Below are 24195 nucleotides of genomic sequence, written 5' to 3'. Positions count from 1 at the left end.
CGCACATGATGACTGATCTCTCTAGCTGACAGCCCGAGGTCCATGAAGGCCACCACTCTGGCACTGGATGAAGTGCTGCAGTGGAAGAGGCGTGGCTCTGGTACCAGGGAACCCAGACTTGATCTTTGATGGATCTGGCTAGAGCTTCCTACAGAAAGCTGTAGACTTTCCACAATAGGAAGGCATGGAGCTTTTCAGGAAAGCAGGGAGTTTTTGTAGGACTGGAGAGCATACCTCCACCTCTTTTTGGTGAGCTATGCCTACGTCACGGGGGCTGAGCACCACAGCACTTTCTCAGCAGAGAAAGGCATTTCAAAATTCAGATGGACACTGACAGTGGCAGCACTGGAGAAGACCAAGAGAGTAGGAAGGAGAAGGTGGCTTTTTGGTGGTGCACATGCAAGAGATTAGGATCTTGTCAGGATGCCACCTCTCCCACTGCCCGCCATGCCAATGCCAAATCATGTGTGCACAACATGACAGAAAACAGCAGTGCCACACTCCCAACCCACACAGCATCGGGTTTGACAAGGCAATAAGGAGACAAAAGATGAGTTTATTTTGTTCTAGCCAACATGCAGGCATCGCGTTATCTTGGTCATACCGAGGTTAGGTAGCTCACTCGCCAGGTTTAATGTTTCAGGTCGCATCAGGGAATAGTTTTACCAGCAGATGTAAAGATCATCCTTCAGGGTGGGCAGCAGTCAAGGTCAGAGTCAGCAAATCCTCTGCTAAAAATAGACTCGAGTGGCAAAGTTGGTGAGATTTGTCTGTTCTGCCGCACTTCACAGGACCCAGCTACCCAGAGCACCCAACTAAGCTTACAGGTAAGGCCGAGCAATATTTGTGTTCTGCTTCGCTTCCCTTTGTAACCGAATTTAGTGAGCCAGGGAGGGGACTGAGAGCTGGCAAACTTTATAAGGTAACTGAGAACTTCACTAACTTGTTGCAGTGGGGGAAAAAAAAAGCTTAAAACAGCTGCAGTCCAAGAGGTTTTGAAAGTACAATTTATATTTTCAAAAAACAAATGGACCGTGTTACATAAAGGACTTTATAAAACAGGAAGGTAGGTGCCAAAACTGTATTTATCTTAGAGATAATTTCAATTTGACTTTTTAAAGTTAGAAATAAAACCACAATTTTTCAAGTTTTTGTGACATCTGTCCCAGAATATTTTGCTTATTCTTTGAGAACTGCTCCACCCTTCAGTCCAATGCAACTGTTCCAATTGAATTACAGCTCTCTCAGATGACACTGTGGTTTAAGTTTCTTAGGGCAAGCTATAATATTGAATGAAATCTCAGCTCAATCTGTTTTAAATTAACCATTTCAGTCAACAATAGAGAATGAAGGCAAAAATAAGTTTTTGAAGAGTCATCAGTGGCTCAGAAATTCATTGAGAGAGCTGGTTAGTTTTGAATATTCACAGCAGGAACGTCTGGGAAATAATTGCACTACAGTTCCTCTGGTTTTAAACTGTCTAAAGACAAATGCATTCGATTAACTGTTTCACAGTGCCTGAACACTGCAGCATTTGAATGAAGCAGTAAAATAAAGGAATTGAAGTAAATAACAGGTTTTGATGGAGACTACAACAAGTTAAGGAAGCCAGGGTTGTGTTATTCTGCACTCAGGTATTTAGCAGGTACCCTGGGTATTTCCAGCTTGGGATATACAACCACTTTGCTTAATTCTTTTAGGGCTCTCAGAGAAAATTCACACTCATGGGGTGAATGTTGGGGCTGTTCTGTGCAGGGAGAGGAGTCTGATTCGATGATTCTCATGGGTCCCTTCCAACTCAGGACATCCCACGATTCTAAGAAACATATTTATAATGACTCCTTCATCCCTCCCATGAAGTATCTGCACAAAATTAATGTTTCTGGTCTAGTGCTCAGGCAAATCACCCAGTCCAGGATCCTTTGCAGCACTGCAGCTCATCACAGTCCCTTGTGGAGCAGCAAGTGCTGGGTTATGCACACAGCTCTTCATGACTACTGCCAGCATTCAGGGTCCGAGTAAAACGTCATGGGGACGGTATGTTAGGGAGCCTCATTTTAAATGCATTTAGTTAAATCATAGATTGGTTTGGGTCGGAAGGGACTTTAAAGATCATCTAGTTCCAAACCCCTGCCTTGGGCAGGGGCACCTCCAACCGGACCAGAGTGTTCCAAGCCCCAATCATCTGACAGAGCAAGCTTTTGTTACTGCTGCTAACCACCTCTCAGCTCAGCTGATGGACTTCCGAGTCATAAAAACCTTAGAAACCAAAGTGCTGTTTACCCTCCTCCTCAGTGCAAACACTGCACTCCAGGCAGCATGTGCACTGGCTCCCGCAAGGAGAACTTCCCAGCTTATAAACCACCCCTGTACTTAGGGAGGTACGTACCTGGCACACTAGCTGGAAATGGAAGAAGAAAACATTTCTTAATAACTCAGGACCTTGCTCAGTAGATCCCCTCTCACTGTTTCTGAAAACCCTTAGTCATTAGAGCTGATTTTTTTTTCTGCCTCCAGCACTGAGTGCTTACCAGGAAACAAGTATCAAACTGGGTTCAAGTCTTTGGCACATTGTTTTGAAAGCATAGAACAGCTGTTATCCATCCTTAACTTCTCTTAGGTACTTCACTCTCATGTCCACACTGGTTACAACACTGTTGTGCCATGAAGGTCTTACCTAAGGCAGTTACGCAACTAAAAGAAAGAAATAAAAATAAAGCATTATTGTTGCAGCTGTCTGGAAGCCAAGAAGGTCTCAGGTTTGGACCCCCTGGAAGAGAGATGTCCTCTGATTTCAGTGGAGTCGAATTCTACCTGATAAACAAAAACATTCCCATAAGTCAGCTCTCCGTACATCATCAGCAAAGAAATGGCTGATCATTGCTCAATAACGAGCACTTCACGCACAAAAATGATTTCTTAATCATAATCATAGGGGGGGTTCTTCCACTTTATTGTCCTTCTTTCAAAATCAGTTCCCAGACTTGAATGTCAAACCACTGACTAATTTCAAGGGATCTTCCTGCACAGCTGAGGGCATAAGGTCTACTGGAAGTGCCATTCCTTCTGTAGAGCTTTCCTGAAAGGCCCAGAGCTGACAGACAGATCATCTGCTTTGGCATCTTTAAACACACCTTAAGACACCCCTGCTGACAAAAACTGTCTTCTGCCACCAATCTTCTTCCTATCTTTATTTGTTTAGCCTCTATCATTGCATGTTTGTGCCAACACCATCGGTGTGACCTTATGGGGGATCTGTAGCTTCAGGCACATCAGCACAGCTACATACTGGCAGCCAGAGTGCACAGGTGTGGGACAACAGCAGTGGTGGAGCAACCCTTGGTGGGCCAAGGAGGGGAGCAGAAACAAAGCAGAGAAAGGACATGAGTCTTGCAAAGGACTAAGGCAAATGCAACCCTGTTCTGTGCATGCCTGCTTTATTTAAACAAAAAAATATCTCTACAGCCGACTTGGATCTTAACTCCCAGGCATAAATCTTGCCAAAACGTTTGGCATCTTTACACACAGCACTAGGGCTTGCACAGCAGAGCAAGCCAAAATATTAAGCAGCATACTATTTGGTTATGTAGCTGATGATTAAAGCCTGCAGTCCTGAAGTCCTCAGAAAGGTCCCCCGCATCTGGAGAACCAGCATTAGAAATGCACAAAGCACCGAGATGGATGCTCACCTTCAGACACGATCCTCCATTCCTCCCCTCATCCCTGGGCTTCTCATACTGTAGAGCTCAGGACTGATATACCCAAAAGCATTAACCGGCCTCCTCCAGATTTTGAGGTGGGGGAGGCACATCTCTCCTCCAGCTGAGCACATTTGAATGTGGGCCACTCCAGTCTGTGACTTCCCAAGGCTTTCCTGGAAATGTGGGGTTAGTTTGAGCAGTTCGAAGTCTGCAAACAAGGTGCAGGAAGGAAATCTTTCACTTCTCCAGCCACAAGACTCTGCTCCCTCTCTAAATTCAAAGCAGATGGAAAGTCTGCCAGTCTTTTCTTCCCTTTGCACTTTCTTTCCTCCCTCCCTGTTCTGTTAAAAATAAAAAAGCTGAAGAGCTCCACAAGCAATTCCCTTTGGCAGCTGTGGAGTGGATAGCGAACATAAAGAAGAAATGCCTTCGCTGTGCCTAATGCATGCTGCTTATCCAAATTAGCCACACAATTACTTCTATCAATGCAAAAATAGTTTAATGTCTTTTTTTTTTCCTAGTGCATAGCACTTGAGAATGACTTAAAATGCAGTGTAATTTGCCACAGTGTCTGTCCTGAAGTGGCTTGCTAATGAAAAGAGGATTAACTCTCCATTATTCTGAATTACCATTTTGTGAAATCACTAACAATATTTTCATTTATATACATATAACCCAAGGGGGAGAAATATTCCAGCCATCCAAGTGATTAACAAATAAAATTCATCAGATAACATGCACTTGGTCTGATTTATTATGAGAAAGATTAGGGTATGAAAATGCAGATGACTGAATTTTTATCTTCCTTGTTCTGATAACGCACTTTAGTCCCTGGCAGTGTAATTGGTGAGCATGGTGGGTCAGCCTTACAGTCACACGCTGGATTGAGAAGCAGAATCCACAGGCTGTCAGGCTTGGCAGATGAGATCTCACAGACTGGAGCATCACCCTCCAGTCCTGCTGAAGTGGACCCAACCCTTGGCTGCTGCCCAGCCACGGCAGGGAGGGAACAGGCGTGCTCAGGAGTTCATGCAGCCTGGCCTCTCTCGGCACAGCGCAGCCAGCAGCAAGAGAGGACCTGGAGCCTGGGCACAGGGAAGAGTGTGATGAGCCACAGATCGCCCTGCCTCACTGGAAGGGAGTTCCTAGCCCAAGATGCAGGGCTCAATTCTGTCCCAAAGCTGGGCTCAAACCTTCCTGTCAAGGAGAGCCTCTCTGGGACAACTGCAGTTTCCACTAGCTGACTCTCCCTTTCCTCCCTCCCCAGAGGTCAGAAAAGCTGTCCTGTGCTGGAGCAGCCCTTCCAGGAGCAAGCTGGGTGCAGAGTCCCTGTGCAAAGGGCATGAGGACCATCCTGGCTCCAGAGAGCTGTCGCATACAAAGTTGGGTGTCCTCAGCACAGTGTGGTGCCAGGAGAGACTGCCAGGCCAGTACAGGAGAGCTGCACTGCTACAGCTTTCAGACAGCACTCATTACCCTTCCAGCACTTCCAGGAAAGCTGGGGAGGGACTGTTTGTCAAGGAGTGCAGGGGAAGGCTGAGAGGGAATGGTTTTCAGCTGAAAGAGAGGATATTGAGATGAGATCTTAGGAAGAAATGTTTTCGTGTGAGGATGGTGAGGCACTGGCACAGGTTGCCCAAAGAAGTTGTGGCTGCCCCATCCCTGGAGGCGTTCAATGCCAGGCTGGATGATGGGGCCTTGAGCACACTGGTGTCCCTGCCCATGGCAGGGGGTGGAACTGGGAAGGCTTTGAGGTCCTTTGCAACCCAAACCATTCTATGATTCCAAGGATTACTCTAGAAGGCAAAGGATTCTAGCCCAAACAAAGCACTGCAAGGGGTGGAAGACTGCTCAGAGAGTCTGTGCAGGAGAAAGCCTGCAATCTGCCGGCCACCGGCCTACCACCTGATCCCCCCTGCAAGGGATGGTCTCCCCTCCCCAGAGGTCTACTCAAGAAACCAGAGCTTGCCCTTCCTGGGCTTGTGCTACTGACAAACAGTCATCCTCACATCCATACCAGCACTGAGAACTACCACCAATTCACTAAATTCAATCCATTTTTCCCTGTTTCACCTAAGAGGGCAGGCCTAGAGAACAGTCTTCCCTCAGCTCCATTCGGTGTTCGCAGAGCAGGTGAGATGAGGTTAGAGATCTTGGGTTCCTGGAAAGAACCTTTCTCCCCCCAGTCAAACCCTTCATGGCAATTAATTCCAGCACTCAAGTAGCAAACCAGCCCCTCTTTTCCCCATTCCCCCCCTCCTAGTTAATCTCTGTGATTTGTTGCTTAGTCTAGAGTCAAATCATAAATACAGATTTTATTAGGGGAATTTCAGCTGATGCTTTCCTGTGCTCTAATTCAATTTAAAAGTCCCTGCAGCAGATAATGTTGGCAAGGCATGAAGGAACACAGCTCACTTGTAAGTTCAGGGAGCACAAGGCTTCCCACAAGAGACAGAAACAAGGATACCCTCCTGCAGAGGTCTCACTTCCTGAGCACTACCGGATCTTCAAACCAACACTGTGTTACAGGACCACAAATGTTTATTTGCAGATGCCACTGCCCTGTGTTGAGGTCTGCAGTCTAGAGGAAGGACTATAGGGTTAACAAACCAATGGCTACCAAGTGTGATTACTGATTACAGGGCCCTCTCTTCTTCCTTTCTTTTCCTCCCCTCCCGGTGTTATGGAGCACTATTGGTCCTGCAGTCAATGTAAAAGGCTCTCAGTTAAGATCATGCCTTCCTAGGCAGCTAGCATTTCTTATCAAGTCCTAGATAACAGCCTATTCACTCTCCAAGCTTAAGATTTGTATCTCTGGCAGTTGAACATGATCTACACTGTTGAGTCTGCATGTAGAATCAGCTTAATTCTGGCATGGGAAGAAAAAATGCTCTCCTTGGGAATGACTACTGGGGCACAGAGATGGGACTTGGTACTGCTCAGAGGCACCCAAGATCGAGCACAAGGTAGGTTGGGCAGGAGCTGGAGTTCTCAGAGCCCTGAATCTCACCAGAGGACCACTTAGCTAAACAGCATCATCATGTTTTAAGAAGCTTGGCTGAAAGATAGATCCCCTTGCCAGTGAAAGCAAGCCAATTTTTGAACAAAGGTGTACACATGCCAAACAAAACTGACTTCATAATCTTGCATAGCTTTGGAGAAGGAAAACTACAATCATTTTGCTTTTTCAGGTTTTGCAGAGAAACAGAACATGACAGGCACAAAGAGCCCAAACTGAGCAAACAAACCCTATGGGTACATGGGATATCAGTGAGAAACAGCCCTCCTGCTTGCAGGAGAGCTCTGCAACAGCTGCCGGAACGCAACAGCCAGATTTTAGGTTATTAAAAGGTCACCAGCGGCCAACAGAAAAAAACTGTGGAAGCCACTAGAGGATTTGTTGCCCTCAAGAAAGGTGGATTTTTGGCAGGCTGTGCTCACATCTCTTAAGATCAAACCCAACAACACCTCTTCTTGTTATGTCTCCTACAGAACTGCAAGGTTCAACTTGTCCCTTCAAGGGATGAGAAGGAGGAGCACCCACCACCCCGAGACATCAGGTAGTTCAGCAGGAGAAACAGGACAGAGCTGTCGGGAAAACAGAGCAGACAAGAAAGGCTGGCAACAGGGAAATGGGGGAAACTTGTTTCAGAGGACAAGAGGGGAGGACAGTTAAGTGACAGCTAGCAAAGAGGAGGTCAGGCATGAGGCCAGCCCCAAATTCCAGTTCCTAGAGGCTTGCTGTAGCACAAAGATCAGCTGCACCAGAAGTTTAACCTCCTGCTGACATCCTGCAGAGCAAAACCTGCTTTGCCTTTGGAAATGTGCAAATCCATTGAAAAAAACCAGAGGTGACATTACAGCACCCATGTTCCTTATAATCACCCTTCTCTGCCTTTGTGTCTGGATCTATGACATGACTGTTTGTCTGGCAGTGCAGTGAATTTGGGCTGAAAAACTTTCATATAAACCCACAGCACTTGCCAGCCACTCCGTTACGTCTTCTTTACCATACACGGATGTATGATACCTTAGCTCTCCCCCTGCAAAACTTCCTTCAAGTGACAAAAAAAAATTAAAACAAAAAATAACCTGAAACAGGGATTAGGAAAGGTAAATGTGGATGCAAAACCCCCACCGGTCCAAGAAACAAGAATTTTCTTGCACACGTATAGTTACCTGCTGCATCCTAAGGGAGTGACTCCATAATAAAATGGATGAGGGAGCTGTTGTCACTCAAGTGTCACTCAAGCCTTTAAAGCCTTTGACACAGTTTCTCACAGCATTCTGCTTCAGAAACTGTCAGCCTCTGGCCTGGACAGGCGCACACTCTCCTGGGTTGAAAACTGGTTGGATGGCCGGGCCCAGAGAGTGGTGGTCAATGGAGTTAACTCCAGCTGGAGGCCAGTCACAAGTGGAGTTCCTCAGGGCTCAGTACTGGGTCCAGCTCTGTTCAATGTCTTTATCAATGACCTGGATGAAGGCATTGAGTGCACCCTCAGCAAGTTTGCAGATGACACTAAGCTGGGAGGAAGTGTCGACCTGCTGGAGGGTAGGGAGGCTCTGCAAAGGGATCTGAACAGGCTGGACTGCTGGGCCGAGACCAATGGGATGAGGTTTAACAAGACCAAATGCCGGGTCCTGCACTTGGGGCACAACAACCCTATGCAGCGCTACAGACTGGGGGAAGAATGGCTGGAGAGCTGCACAGAAGAGAAGGACCTGGGGGTGCTGGTTGACAGCCGACTGAACATGAGCCAGCAGTGTGCCCAGGTGGCCAAGAAGGCCAATGGCATCTTGGCTTGTATCAGAAATGGGGTCACCAGCAGGTCCAGGGAGGTTATTCTCCCTCTGTACTCGGCACTGGTGAGGCCGCACCTCGAATACTGTGTTCAGTTCTGGGCCCCTCACCACAAGAAGGATGTTGAGGCTCTGGAGCGTGTCCACAGAAGAGCAACAAAGCTGGTGAGGGGGCTGGAGAACAAGTCTTATGAGGAGCGGCTGAGAGAGCTGGGGTTGTTTAGCCTTGAGAAGAGGAGGCTGAGGGGAGACCTTATTACTCTCTACAACTACCTGAAAGGAGGTTGTGGAGAGGAGGGAGCTGGCCTCTTCTCCCAAGTGACAGGGGACAGGACTAGAGGGAATGGCCTGAAGCTCCGTCAGGGGAGGTTCAGGTTGGATATCAGAAAAAAATTCTTCACAGTAAGAGTCATTGGGTACTGGAACAGGCTGCCCAGGGAGGTGGTCGAGTCGCCTTCCCTGGAGGTGTTTAAGGAACGGGTGGATGAAGTACTTAGGGACATGGTTTAGGGAGTGTTAGGAACGGTTGGACTCGATGATCCAATGGGTCCTTTCCAACCTTGTGATTCACTTCTGTGAAGTTAGTCTCTGGCCTTTAACTTCATCCACCAGCTCTGTGAAAACTTGAGGCTGCCCTCTGAGCTCCTGTGGCTTGTGAGGTCAGCACCCAGCCCCGAAGGAAGGAACAGACTTGGAAAAGTGAAGGTGGAAGGAGACCACCGAAATAGGTTGCAAGTGTTCACTCTGCAGCTGAGAGAGGCAAACTACAGAGGAACGTCTAAATCAGGGCAGCAGCTGAGGAAATCACAGCAAGCAGGATTGAATTGGGAGCTTCAAGGGATCATAGAATCATAGAATGGTTTGGGTTAGAAAGGACCTTAAAGATCCAGTTCCAAACCCCCTGCTATGGGCAGGGACACCTCCCACGACACAGATGTATGCAGCATTCATCGGAACGGACACATTTAATCTCCCTGAGTTCCTGAAGATCACATAAAGGAGAACCCTTTAGATCTGCAATTAATGCTAAAGAAACATCTCAAATTTCCCCATCCTGTTCCCTCAGGTGCTCTAGATCCCTTGGACCAGGCTGCTAGGCCTACCAAGTTCTTACCAGTGGATTTTCTATGAAACAAAATCCCAACAGAGATGGACTTTTGGTGACCACAAACCTTTGGCTTTAGTTCCCTTTGCTGGTGAGCTCGTCCAACAAAGTATCCCTCCCCTAGTTCAAAGGAGGTACAAATCCAGGTGCATATCTGTGTCTGCCTCAGAGCAGACACATCAATCTCGCACCATGCCCATCACCACCTGGCCGGTGCTGCTCCCAGTGTCCCACAACACTTGTTACTCCCACAAGTCAGCAGAACTCACTTACTTTGAGCTTAACCTTCTGTTTTGATTGCATTCCAGTTTCTCGCACATTCTGAACATACTACTCCACGGACAAGATGTCATCGGCAGGTTTGAATGTTGGCAAGAAAAATGCCTACACAGCAATCCAAGTAGATCCTGATGAGGATTACTGCACCCCAGGTGCCTTTGAGTTGGAGCGGCTCTTCTGGAAAGGATGCCCAAAGTATACACACGTCAATGAAGTCTGGCCCAAGCTCTACATAGGAGATGAGTAAGTGCATACGTAGTACCTCCATATAGTAGATGAGTAAGGGTACATTGTACACCTCTTCTACAGACCAGATGACTAAGCTGTACCACACACAGCTCACCGGCAGAGTAGGGCGTTTCTTCCCTCCTCCTCCCCATTTGCTAGTATTTAGCGGTGGTGACGTGGTTTGATGAGCTCAACAGAGTATTCTGCACCTGCCATGCCCTTCCAGACACAGGCAAACAGCCCTGGTTATGCTGCTTTAAGAAAGTGCTGGGTTAGCACAGCAGGGTCTGCTGCTAAAGCTGGGAGTATCAGGAGCACTCCCAACACCTGCAGAAGCTGCAGAGGTTGAAATGCGTCACGATCTATTTTTTAATGTTTTACTTCAAGGAGTAATTTGTCATTTATCTCCGAGCAAAAGTACTGGCACAGTTACACTGACAGGAGAGCAGGGCACAGGTTGGTTTCAGCCTCAAATGTAATTCCTGAACAGTGACTGAAAAGAGAGCTCAGCCCAACGTGGTATTTCTGTACTTCCAATCTGTGCTTGTGTACACGGAGCGCTCTGCATTTCCACACTGCTCAAGAGGTTAAACCAGACAGAGCCCTGTGGAAGGCAAAGCTGCAGAGATGTGCCTTGCTGACCAGACCAACTGTGATCTGGAAAAAAACCAAACCCACAGACCAGTCTTAGCTCTGCTGAGCAGAGGACTAAGCTCCAAACAGCCTCTCCTGATGAGCAGGGCCGACTGCTGCAGCAGGGAGAAATGCCATCCGAGAATCCCCAATGCAGACCCGGAGGCGAGCAGGGGAGCTTCTCTTACCCCTTCGATATTACTGACCACCCTCCCATCTTCCTCTACATCCCACACGAACATGACATTTCTTTTACATCATCGCTGCACAAGCAGGAGACCCACTGGCTCCAAAGAGCTCCATAATTTAATTTAAAAGGTCCTAAAATTCATTTGTTATCCAGCTTATAAAAGAGGGAAGACACAGAGCCTTGAATGTTCCAGACTCCCAGTATCATCAACCAGGTACTTCTGTGGCACCCCAGGCAGCAGAAAGGCACAAAGTCTCGGGCTTTCACCAAACCAGAGCTCCCACTTCCACAGACATATATATATGTGTGTATATATATATATATATGTTTTAAGCAACAAGAAGAGCCTGGTCAAAAGCCTCAGAAAAAAAGGAAAAGGGGGGTTGAGTGTCCTCTCCTCATCCCACCCTGCCTCTCCTGTTAGGTATTTCTAACTTAGAACAGTCTCTTCTGGTATTTATTTCCTCCTTCCTTGTTCAAAATCATCAGGCAAATTATTGTGAATGAAGCCATTTGAATAACGTCCCTCTGACCTCCGCAGTGAAGATACAGCCCTGCCTTCTGAGCAAAGGGGTCTGAGGAGAACAGAGGTCATTGGGCAGGCAGGCCCTTAGCTCAAGACACCAACCATCAACTCTTTCGTGGGATCGTTCCTGAAGCCACAGCTCGCTACTCCTCTGATTTAATAAATGCTAGGAGGCTTGACTGAGCCCAACACACACCTGCACTCTGTAGAAACCAACCAGAGGAACAGAAAAAAGCTGCTAGAGAGGCACCAAGACCTACATCCACTTCAGCTGGGCAGGTTTTTACTTATGCACGGGACAGGACTGCAGTGAGGAAGAAAAGCACTGGTGCTTCCAGGGGAAACAACTCCTCTACACAACCAGAATAAAAGAACAAGAAAGCCAATGGGAGGAAAAAAGAAGCGGAGAGGAAGTGGGAGGTGAAGAGAAGCAAAATTTCACCACAAAATGGGGCTCCCTGCAGGAGAGCGGCCACTGTCAATCACAGAATGGCAAACCTGACATTCAGAAGCAGAAAACCTGAGAGCTGGTCTGCAAGCAAGATACAGATTTCACTATGAGAACTACGATTTGATTTCATAGAATCATGGAATGTTTTGGGTTGGAAAGGACCTCAAAGCCCATCCAGTTCCACCCCCTGCCATGGGCAGGGACACCTCCCACAGGACCAGGGTGCTCAAAGCCCCATCCAACCTGGTCTTGGAACACCTCCAGGGAGGGGGCAGCCATGACTGCTCTGGGCAGGCAAGCACTCGACACAGGGTCCTCTGTCTCTTTCCTTAGCCTGCTCTGCACCTTATCGCTAACCAACAGCTTCCCCTTCAGTGTGGCAGGTGTCTGGAATTGTTTTATTTTTAGATACTACTATACCACTGGTCACCAAATAGCTGCAATGGCGACATGAGCAAATGTTGGGTGTATTTGCATCCCTTGCCATGCTAAATTAAGGTTGATCTTAAAAAGAATTTAGTGGAGCTCATCAACAAAATCAAGTGAACATACACAGGCAGAGTCTATCTCCACAGCCTTCATATCTGTGCTTCATTCCTGCCTCCTGCACTTACAAGGTAAACAGAACCTGTGAGTGGAAATGCTAATTAGTTACTCTGACTGGTAACCACACCTTCCTTCTAATGCAACCCAGGCTATCAAGGAGCCCCACTCCACCCTTTTGTTACAAGGCTTCACTGCAGATCTTGCCCAGAGGCAACAAAACCTCCATGAGCCTGTCAGGCCCAGAATAATCAAAGCCTCAAAATACAACGTGCTGGGTTCAGCTCCAGCTGCAATCTTCCTCCAGCAAGTTCCAAGGACTTTTAAAGACCAGATACTGGAACTTCTAGGAGACAACCCAGTGACAGGAAAAAAAACATGCTTTGCCAAGGCTTTGATTCATCTGCTATCAGGATTAGTGCTCTCACATCTAGAAGCCTTCTAAGGCTACAGAAAGCAGCTTTGCCTTGTTCCTTCCTCTCACCAGTCACAAGGTTGCTTGCATGGGCAGTTTCAGTGGCTAATCCCAAGTCTGCTTGGTTCCCTGCAACCACAAAGGAAATCTCTGCTTGGAGCTTCCTCTTGCAGCTCTTCATTGCATACGTTACTACCCGAGATGATGCTCGTGGTTCCACAGTTCTGCATTTCAAAGAATATTTTAGCTGAAGGCTCCCAAGACTCTGCTTTGCACTGAATCATTCCTCAGGATTTAAGACCACAATTTCAGATCCTTCTGTGTTCTCTAACTACAAGTCTTCTGGAGTTTCATTACTTGCAGGTTAAATATGAAGAACAATTTTCTGGACATGCAGCTGAAGTGGGCTTGCACTCCAAGCCCACTACGCTCTGTGCTGTCCCATAGAGCTCCAAGGCTTATGGCTTTGAGAACAAACACAAGTAAAGGTTGACACGACACATGACTAACTCACACCTACAGACTGAAGCACACGATAACTAACATATATAACTAAGCTTTAAATGTGTGCTTAACTAAAAACTCACTCTCTCTTTCCTCTTGCTTTTCTCCAGAAAAGCAATAGTGTGTTTTTTTTCCAAGGGACTAAGTCAAAAGGCAGTTTATACCCATCTAGAAGAAAACAGATGGGACTCTCCCAACGTGGCAGTCACCTCCCACTGTTAGGCATGATGAACTCCAAGGATCTCCACCGATACTAATCATACAAAACCAGGAGAGTACGCAGATTTAGATTACAACAACACTCTTGAGGACATCATTTCAACTCTGTTAATATAAGAACCTGCCAACTGCAACAGCAGTTTAACAAACCAGAAAATCACATCTGTAACACTGGACCATAAACCTCTTACAGCAATGGTTTCCACAAGCAACACTTCCGCACAGATCATCCCTGCCTACAGGTGATTTCTAACACTTGCTGAGGCACAGAAGAGTGACTGGAGTCAAGGCCAGGAGCTGACTGGTTCCATCACATGTGTTCAATGCCTTTGCTGTACAGAAAGCACAGGCCCTTCCTCTGTCTAAGTTGCAAGTCTTGCAAAACTAACATCCACCATTCTGGACTAGAGGAAAATGGCCTACTGAATCTTTTTCTACTACATCATGATGATCTTGCTCAGTATTTTCAGTGGTACCTAAAATGCTCCTTATTTACACCAAACAGGAGACCTCATCAGAAATGGAGCAATGCCTCACAAGGAAAAGGGGATACAATGCCATGCTATCCCTGGATTCCTTCAGTGCTGGAGCTGCAGAAGGAAACTGGGTCAGTATTATTGGAAATTCTCAACATCTCCCCTCAGGAAGGAGAATCGCCAGATTTTCTTCAGAAGGTGTCAGTATTGCCTGTATTCTTTCTGACACTGACCATCTGGCAAATCCTCCTTCTGCACCAAGCTTTCCTGCAGTGCTGAGAAAATGGAGAGGTTTGAGAGAGACAATTCCTCTTTGAGTAACAGTGCCTCACATTTCCTCATGTTTGGTCAATCCGGGTCATGTCAATCTGCAAACAATCTATACTGAAACATGTTTGCTTGGCTCAACCTCAGCACAAACCTTAAGAGCCTTGGCTCTCCTCAGAGCTTAAAAGCACACCAGTACCATATGAGGTGTTGACCTACCTGTGGTGAAGCTGCTCTGCCCACATCCTCGTGAGGCACCTTAGCGCATTCCTTCCCTTCCTTTAGATGTACCTGGCCTTTCATCACAAGCCGCCTTTTCTTCCCTTTGTTAGCTGCTTTTAATACACTTCATACTCGATATGGAGGTGCAGGTTGCAGTACCGGCAAGTTGTTTTCCCCCTCTCTTCCAACTCCACTAGTTCGGACATCCTCCTGCTGAAAGCAGCTGGGTCTGAAGCTTATTATGACAGTATTTCTGAAGAGAGAGAGCAGACATTTGGATGCTGGAGACAGCAACTTTAAAGTAAGAGGTTTTTTTCACATTGCAAGTACTTACATTGTTGGTTTCAGAAGAAGCAGAGTTTGCTGCAGCACTTGTTTTTAAATCCTATGAATCTTAGCTTTAAATCTGACAGCAGGCAGTTAAAGTCTTAGACATGTCCTTTACTTGTCTTTGCACAACCCAAGAGATATGAATTGCCTTTTGGGAACCATCTGAAAATGGATGATGGTTTTGGGTGTGTCAGTTCTCCCTCTTGGTGACAGTCTGATATTATCCATATACCCCCATGCATGAATGACTTTATATCCTATCTCTACTGTTTAGGTGGTTTTCCCATATCAAAGCAGTCCCCCTTGCCTCAAAACTCTTAAAACCATGTTTATGAGTCCATCTGTCCTATGGTGAACACAGGCTCTGGTTCAGCAGAGCACTGAGCTTGCGCTTAATGCACAGAGTGAAGGGCTTCTGGGTGTGCTTAACTTTCAGCATACGCTTATGTGCTCTGAACTGGAGAGCTGAGGAGTTCTTACGGGGACCAATCTGCCCAGTTCAGCTCTTACTGAACTGAATTACACTGAAGTCCTTGCTGTTGTCTCCCAGCGCCACGCTTCCCCTTCTCTGAAGAGGAGAGTTCAAGGCAGATACAGGGGACCATGGTTGCACCCACAGCACAGGTTGGGGAGATGAAATCCACAAAATGAAAATAACTGCAAGAGGAGTCAAATGCTTCTGCCTTCACCTACACTGGCATTGTAGCAAACCCTTCATTACAATAGCTACTTAAAATGCAACCATAATCACAAAAATGGACATATTAATGGTATTTTATTAGGAAACAGCAGTGCCTGAAGAGGGAAAAAGAAGAATATTGCCAGCTCAACTATTAAACTCTGGTATTGAGCCAACTGCAATGGAAAAATCCATGCCATTTCTAGCTGAAAGTGAATTAGAGAGTTCTAACTCCTCCACTAAGGTATATGATTCATATACCCTGAGTGATCCCGAGCTATTAGTCACCCCCACCAATTGGATATTTGCAGATATTTATGCTTGATTTATTCTTTGCTTTCATCTAAAATATTGATATTTCAGGCATGGTAAAAAACACAAAGAAGACCAAACACCCCCCGCCCCGTTCTTTGGGGTGTAACCAGGAATACCATACATGATGAAACGCACCAAAAATTAGGCTCTAATTGAAGTAAACATATAATGACACAACAGATTAAGATGGGGTTGGAAAGCCAGCGGGTCCTTGACACAAAGCCAGAGATGACCCATGGCTGAAGCCAGCCCGAGCGCACACCCCAAGGGGCACAGTAATGTTTCCCGACATCAGAGGCTCATAGGATGGGTTGAGGTGGAAGGGACCCCTGATTTAACCAGACACAACAGTAAAAGGAAATCTGATAAGGAGCTGTGACCACAAAAAGGCGATTTGTAAAAAATGAAAATCATTTTATAACAGAAATGAAGAAAAAAACTCAGTACGCTCTTCTAGGGATGAAGAGCTTCTTTTTGAATCCCAGGTGATCCTACTGCTCACATATCACTGATGCTTTTTATTAGTTCTGCAATATCAATTGATGGGACAGAAGGGGAAAGCAGCATTCATGGGTCCTGTTTCAAGTCCTGCCACTTATTTGCTTTTATGACTTCGAATAATTCATTCTGTTTCTTTCTGTATCTCAAGTTTCTGCTTGTACGTGATGATAGAAACCAGTAGTGCCTGCATTACAAAGGCATCAGGAAAATAAGTGTATTTTTAAGATGCTCTATGGGCCTGGCAGAGATAGTTATGAACTCCAGAAGGATTTTTGCCTCCAATGACAGTATCTTAACACCTTTACAACAGTAACTGATGCATTTTTGAAGAATCATCAGTTTCTTTAACATTTAGAACTTACCAAATCCGAGGGTTGTTTTTCTGGCTTGTTGAGAAGAAGCTTCCTCGCTTACTTGACAATTCTTGTTTTAACAGGAAAACTGCGTTAGATCGTTACAGTCTCGAGAAGGCAGGCTTCACTCACATCCTCAACGCGGCCCATGGGCAGCGCAACGTGGACACAGGACCAGGATATTACAAGGACATGGTTGTGGAGTACCATGGGGTGGAAGCCGATGATCTCCCCACTTTCCAGCTCAGCCAGTTCTTTTATTCAGCTTCTCAATTCATTGATAACGCACTTCAGGATGAAAGAAGTAAGGAGAGTGCTGAAAATGGTTAGAATTGGACTCCATAGTTCCACAGCATTCAGCTTTGTGGGAATGAAACAGGTCCGATACAGTTTAACAGAGAATACAGAACTAGGAGCAGGGAACTAGCAGAAGAGAAGGTAGTACTGTAACAAGGATCTTTCTCACTGCAGAATCAGTCAAAAAAACCCTAGCCAAGCACTTTGATCCAAGCCCATATCACAGCTTACGTTAAGGTCTCCTGTCTGACAGAAGTTTGTTGTCATTGTTTTGACTCCTCCACAAAGACCAGGACAAACAGACATTCCATAGGCTCCATGCATTAGCTGTCTTTTCCACAAGTCAGTCCCTGTCACGAAAGGTTCAAAGAGTATTGGTTGCATGGCAGTGGGAGTGGAACATGAATGCTCTGCAGAGACTCCAGGCTGTCAATCCATCGCTTCACATTCTGCAGTATTCAATGCACTCCACAAATATCAAGCCCACCTTCCTCCCTGGCCATCAGACCTACCCTAAGCCGTAACATCTCTCTGCCATCTTCCAGGCAGCAGATGACCAACAGAACTCTGACAACAGAGATCTAGAAACATATCGTTAAACCCTTCATTATTTCTCAGCTTGATTACTACAAGTCATTATTTGCTGGCACTGATGCGAGGTGCTGCAGACCAGCCCTCACACTGCCTTTCAACATCACTCCTCGCTCTGTCCCCCTCCCCAAGCTTTTTTTAAAAGAATCCTCTCTACAGGGGACTTTACCCAAAACTAGCTGAGAAACTTAAGGCTTTCATGCTGCCCCACATAGACCTTACCATCAGGGACTGCAAACCAAGTTTCTAGCCTCTGACAGCTTCTCTTTGTGGCTGTTCAGCTCAGCTGCAGTCAGCTCCTCCCCGGCTTGCCCCAACAGTCAGACAGGTCTGTACAGTTTCACCCCTTCAGCAAGCAGAGGCTACAGCAACAGCCCTTTCCTGTGTCAGGAGAAAGTCTGGAACGCAATGCAGCTTGAAAAATCAAAGTCCTAATAGCAGGAGAAGCTGGCTCCAGGAGCTCACTTGCTTGTGAAGAAAGGTACCTGGCATTTCAAACAGTCAGTCTGAAGCCTGACTTTGGGAAGGCGGAATAACCAACACGCATCCGTGTCTAGTGAGGCTGGGGCCAGAGGTCAGCATCACACTAGAGTAGCTGAAAATGCAGACTTCCTCGCTCTCATCACTCTTCTGTTCCTCTCAGGCCTTTGTCTGTTGCACTGAGGTAAAGGAACCAGCAAAGGCTAGGAAAAACCCTTGCATCCCAATAAATACTAAGGCAGGGAAGAACGGGATAGGGGGAGTATTAATCTTTTTGTTTCAAAACCACACCAAAGTCTAGGAAGTTCTGAGACAGTATCAGTCGAGAGTCCAGCACTGAAACTCAGGATCAAATCAGAGGTGACTGGATGAACTTCCACGAAACAACCCCCCCCTTCATTGAAGCACATACTGCTTACTGTAATTATTTAGATACTGCCAGCTACAGTATTTCCTATGGCTGTGCACTGCCTGCCACAGTGTCAAGGCTTTTAAACCAGACAGCTAAGGTCTTTTCTGATGGAGAACTACAGAATAAAGAAGAGAAAGAGCAAGCTCTTAACTGCCTCATGAGGGAGAAGAACCCTGACTGTAGATCTCCTACCCGAGCCAGAGATACCCATAAAGAGCCATGAAGAGACAGAGGTTGGATGCATGACAACAGCTTTCCAAAGCACACCTACAGCATCACAGAACTACAGAGCAGACTGATAGCTCTTACGTTTAGAGGAGAAAAGAGTAGAGGCCAGTAACTGGTGCTATCCTCCAAAACCATACCTTCATTATTTGTGCATGCCTATGCAGTGTGAAAAGGCGCTGTGTGTTACACAAGGGCCTAATGAAAGCACTATGGGCGTGCATCTTCCTGACTAATAGCAGCCAGACTCCTAACCAGGATTTTATAGCAAGTCACCAAGTACCTATCTCCAGAGGTAATAACATGGGATTCCAGTGTAAGGTGCTAAATAACTCTGATTGATAACACTACTAACACTCCTTACATCCAATTGCTAGAACTGAGCAAACACAAAGAGAAGGAAAAGGGGAAAAAGAAAGAAGTTTTAATCTTTGTGAACAGAATGTGGGTATTAATGAACTTCCTTTGGCTGTATCACATTGTTTGGGGTGTGCCCCTCAGCCAGCCAATGGGTCACATTCAGCAAATAGATACCTTCACACAATGCTTTTTGCTGGGAACCTACAAAGTCGACAGTGTTGAAAGAACTCAATGAAGAAAGCACCCTCTGTCATAACACAGTTCTTGCACAGTAATTCTGACCTCACCTTCAAAAATCTTTGTGATGGTGAAGGAACTCCCCAATCAGAGCAGCATTAGACTTGAAGCATGAGCAGTTGGCCTTAAGGACAGTGAAAGCAGATCACTTTAAACCCTAACTGCTCACAATTATGCCTGCTGTCGGTCAGCTGTGCATAGAGATTTCCCCGACCATGCAATTCAGACCATAGTGCAGCTTGAAATTTATACCCACAAGGCCTGATTAACCTGAAAGGAAAATGTTATTTTAAGAGGTTTTTGAGCTCCCTTCTATGCTACAGTACTCATTCCCTTGGTGCCTTAGCTCCTCAGAATGTTAAGTAGAGGGACATAGCACTTTATTTTCAGGTGGAGACATCATGGGAAAAATGCGCTGAAGACTGAGATGATAAAAGCAATGTGAGAAGAAGCAGATGAGACACGGAGCCAGCGTGTTTGACCAAAGACACCTCCACTGGCTCAGGAAAGGCAAGGCTGCATCTAGACAGATTTTCAAGGAACACAAGTCCAAGGCAAGAGACCGAAATAGCCGAGGGCGTTGTCAGCACTCAGCAGACCTCTGCTCTGCACTGGTATTGTACATCCAGCCACACCTTGAAGGGTACTAGTGCTCAGAATCAAAAGCTGCAGGAGTAGACTCCCTCATGGGGAAAGAGGGCTCAGATTGGTCCTGAAATAAGAACTGATTAGACTACAAACCAGTACAAGAGGGGCTGTGACCCTGCACTGGGCTGTAACAGGCAGTCAGATCTTGAATAGCCACACGTAGGAAAGGACAGGCTGTTTTCCACCAACCAGGAGGCATTTCAGAACATTGCACAGCCATTTCTTGCCTTTGTTAACACAATACACTCTTTCCTAGCTCCTTGCACGTGCCACCCACACAAAGCAAAGCCTTCCGTGTCCTATCATGCATTTTATCACCTCAACAGCAACCCATTTACAAGGTGGGAAGCTCTAAAGAGAGGCACGAAGGCCTGAACAAATGGGAGTTCTTATCTGTTCTGAATATTTGCAGTAATAATAGAAGGGATTATCATTTTCCAGAAGAGGAAGAGGCACTTCTAGTTATTGGAACCGAGCCAAGATGCCTCTAAGACTTTCTGCTGGGATTAGGACACAGACTGTAACCATTCATTCTCTAGTGCTGGCACTTCTTGATGCATCAGCCCTTACACAGTAGCACTGCCTGCACCAAGCCATCCCCTTGTGCCTGGAAGCACAGGAGTTAACAGGCAGCAGTCATGGCTTTGTACCCAACACTCCTCACCAGGCAGAGTTGACAGAGATAAACTATTATTGACCCTGATAGAGTTTTTTTCCCGTGTGGCAATTCAGCTTAGCAGGGTGTTAGAGAGTGCACTCCAAATCTCCTGCTTTCAGCAGTTCAGCCCTTTGCAAGACCCCCCTATTCCAGGTCTTCCAATCGGTTGAGGAATCTTTTGAAGTGTTTCTAAAGCTGTCAGTCAGACACGAACCCACTCTGCTCTCCTCCTCCAACTTCCCAACACAGCAAACTGGGAAGATTCTGCTTAGGCTTACAGCCCTGCTAGCCCCTGGAGCCAAGGACAGTCTGCCTTTGGAAGCGCAAAGTTAAACCAAGCAAGGTCACAAAGTACATCTTGAGACATTTATTCAGAGAGGAACACTATGAGCAGAGACTCTGCACTCACAGCATACAAGACAGGCTGCTACTGCAAGGGGATGATCACGTAAACGCAGAGGTGGTGGTGAGATATTATTTTCATCCCACATCACAGGTTAAGGGTGACCCACCAGGGATTTCTAAACCAGCTTTCCTACAGTTTAAGAGGCGGTTTCTTTCCCCTCCTCTGGGCCCTTCTACGGCCCTTGTAACCCTCTGCCCTCAAGAACATCACTAAGCCTTAAAAGCACTTTGTTAGCCACATTTTACAAATGAAGCGTTTGGGAATAAAGTGATGCAATCTCAACCTTGAAAGACATTACTGTCAGAACAATAGAAAATGATCAAATTTGGTTCGCTTAGAACTAGAAAGGCACCTCTGTGCACTTCACTGATCCTCATGGGAGGATGGTTTGACAGCACACCAAGCCCTTCCACACTCTTGAGCTTTGGTCACCATGTCCAAACACAGAATGAGACACACGCTGCTTGTGAGGCACTCAAGATCAGGCCACAGCAGGGCTTGCTATGTTAGTCAATGCAGGGCTGCAGGGCCCCAGGCCTCTTCTGCACACTTTTTTCACAAATCAATTCAAAGATACCTGGTTTAGGATGAAACGGGTGATCTCCAATGTACACGGTGTTCGATTACCCCGATCAGATTTACAGCCTCAGCTTCTGCACCTGTAACAGGACAGTACAAGCAGTCAAAGCACCAAACAGAGCAGGACACTACAAAAACCTTCACCTTCAGAAAAAAAAAGAAAGAAAGACATTATCCAGTGCCACCTCTACCTCATTTCTCTTTGTTCCCACAGACAAGGTTCTGGTTCACTGTGCTATGGGCCGCAGCCGCTCAGCCACGCTGGTCCTGGCTTACCTGATGATCTACAAGAACATGACGATAGTGGATGCCATAGAGCAAGTCTCAAAACATCGATGCATCTTGCCAAACCGGGGCTTCTTGAAGCAGCTGAGAGAACTGGACATAGCACTGGCCCTGCAGAGGAGGAACAGCAAGAACAGCCTACCATCTGACAGCAACAAGAACAGTAGCACCAGCTAGAGTCCCTTCTGGTGGGACTGCTAGGGGAGGAGACACATAGTAGCAGGAGGGGAGGGGAAGGTGTGATTGATGACAGTCACAAGGATTATTTTGTTCTTGGAAAGAAAAACAAAGTAATTTCAAACGCTGTCAAGAAGAGAAAGAAGGGAAGTAAAATTTAAAACCCATCTTGTTAGAATGTCCCAGCCTTAGCAAAATTCATTACATCAACAAATTTTATCCTCTGTAAAAAGCACAAAAGCAGGCACAACTTAAAGCAACCCCTCTTCTAGCCAAGTACCCCCCAAATCCCAATTCTAATCCAAGCACTTGGCCGGTGAAGCTAGGCATTCCTGAAGAAGATGTGCAGGAAAACCACCAAGGTGGTGGGCAGCCCAGACAAATTGTTTAGTCCTAGAATACTGGAGGATCTCGCAGGAGTTTACTTCTGTGCTGCTTCCTGGCAGCTCCATTTCTTCTTTCACAATAACAACCTAGGGCAGCACAGCGTTCAGAGAGCCTCCAGGCAAGGATCAACTACTCTGCCTTCCCAATAGACTTGGTTTCTAGTTGGCACAGCCTGCTGCAAAGCCAGGCCCTTGAGAAGGCCCGGTGCATAAGCAGATATAATGGACAAGGAGACACATACACATGACACTGTAGCAGGTTCAGTTTTAACTTGGTTTTCTTCAATGCTTCAAATGCCTGAATTTTGAAAGGCCCTGTATATACAGCAATAAAGTCAATTTACTGTTCCACAAAAAAAAAAATCACAAAATTATGTGCTGTGACTTGTTTTGCTGTACGTGGAAAAACTAACAGCTAGAAAAACAAACAAGAACATTAGGATTTCCTTTACATTGCTGAGAGGAAGTTTAACACTTAACTCATGCAGCATTAATAACCCCCTTATTGAATGTGACTTGAGTTTGATTAAAAAGGCAAGAGGCACAGGTGAAACCTGTCTCAGCTGGAGCCGTGCTGGAGCACAGGCAGAACTGACACTGCAATGAGCACACAATGCTCAGAGCAGGTAGAGCTGGCAAGGAAGAGACAGCTGCCTCAGGAAAGAGACATTTCAGTGCAGTAAGGCAATTCACAGCTGGAATACAGTCGGTATGAGAAAAGATGCAGGATAGCCCTGTGTCCTCCTGAAATTAAAAACACTATCGGGAGCATGCCTGCTTTGCACACACAGAACTGGATTTTCCACCCATATATTGCAAAGACAGCATTTTAGCAATGTGCTGGGGTCGGGATGCTCTGTTTCAGGTCAGCACACGCTGCAATGGCAAGAAGGTCTGATCTGCCTCTGCATTACAGGCTGGAAACCCTGAGATGAAACAGCAGTCGATAAAGACCCAGGAGCCTTTTCATTTACTGTAAAAACACACAAAGGGAAAATCACAAAACACAATGCTGCTTTGAGATGCGATTACTCAAAGATACAAGGTCCTACTTACATACACACACGAAGTCTGCACATTAACTGTGTTGAGTTCACCTTCACTTCTCCTAAGCATAAAAGAGATGACAGTGACTGTGAAGACAAACACACACAGTTTAAGTACCACGAATATTCTCTCTTCAACAAGCAAATTTTACAGTGGAAGTATATGACCAAAGATCTCTGTTGTACTGTGCTCTCATAATCTCATAATAATCTCATAAGCATCCTCCACTCTTAAAACATGAGTTACTCCAAACCACTGTTTGATCAGCAAATTCAGCTCCCATTCAGATCCGCTATTTTCGATGCTGCCCCATCCCAAGAAAACTGAACAGTGTATGCACGTGGGTCTGCAGCATCAACTTCTTGGTTTGGCACCACCACACACTGTAAGCGTTTACTTAAAGAAACACACATTTTCTGACTTTTGAGCATATAAAACATCACATATAGTGCTGCCTTATATACTGGAATGGGGACAGAGCTTTCAACCAGGACGCCCAACCCTTTCACCTCAGCCAGCACCCCTCCTGCCGCGGCACTGGGCAAAGAGGGGGGGCTCGCTGCCAACATCCACGATAGAGGCACTTTGATCAATTCTGACACGGATCTTTTCCTGGCACAGATAGGCACACACCCAATGTAAACTGGGTTCACTCACTAGCTCCAGCCTT

At 46.2% G+C, this 24195-nt stretch overlaps 1 protein-coding gene and 1 long non-coding RNA gene across 2 annotated transcripts; one reads left to right on the top strand and one right to left on the bottom strand.

The window, feature by feature from the left end:
• The first annotated feature begins 686 nt into the window (after positions 1-686).
• Positions 687-22804, top strand: DUSP29 (dual specificity phosphatase 29). Its single transcript, XM_009570800.2, has 4 exons — positions 687-827; positions 9915-10128; positions 16821-17041; positions 21845-22804. Exons 2-4 carry the CDS (start codon positions 9953-9955, stop codon positions 22090-22092), a joined length of 645 nt encoding a protein of 214 aa, XP_009569095.2. The 5' UTR covers positions 687-827; positions 9915-9952; the 3' UTR covers positions 22093-22804.
• Positions 16905-22009, bottom strand: LOC128852654 (uncharacterized). Its single transcript, XR_008450621.1, has 3 exons — positions 21907-22009; positions 21629-21710; positions 16905-17025 (listed from the first exon to the last, which is right to left on the bottom strand). It is a non-coding gene; the product is annotated as an uncharacterized LOC128852654 (long non-coding RNA).
• Positions 22805-24195: the final 1391 nt, after the last annotated feature.

Source organism: Cuculus canorus, chromosome 7 (assembly GCF_017976375.1).
Source record: "Cuculus canorus isolate bCucCan1 chromosome 7, bCucCan1.pri, whole genome shotgun sequence".
Classification (NCBI taxonomy): domain Eukaryota; kingdom Metazoa; phylum Chordata; class Aves; order Cuculiformes; family Cuculidae; genus Cuculus; species Cuculus canorus.
Note: the sequence above shows the minus strand (reverse complement) of the source record. Positions and strands in the feature narration are given on the sequence as shown.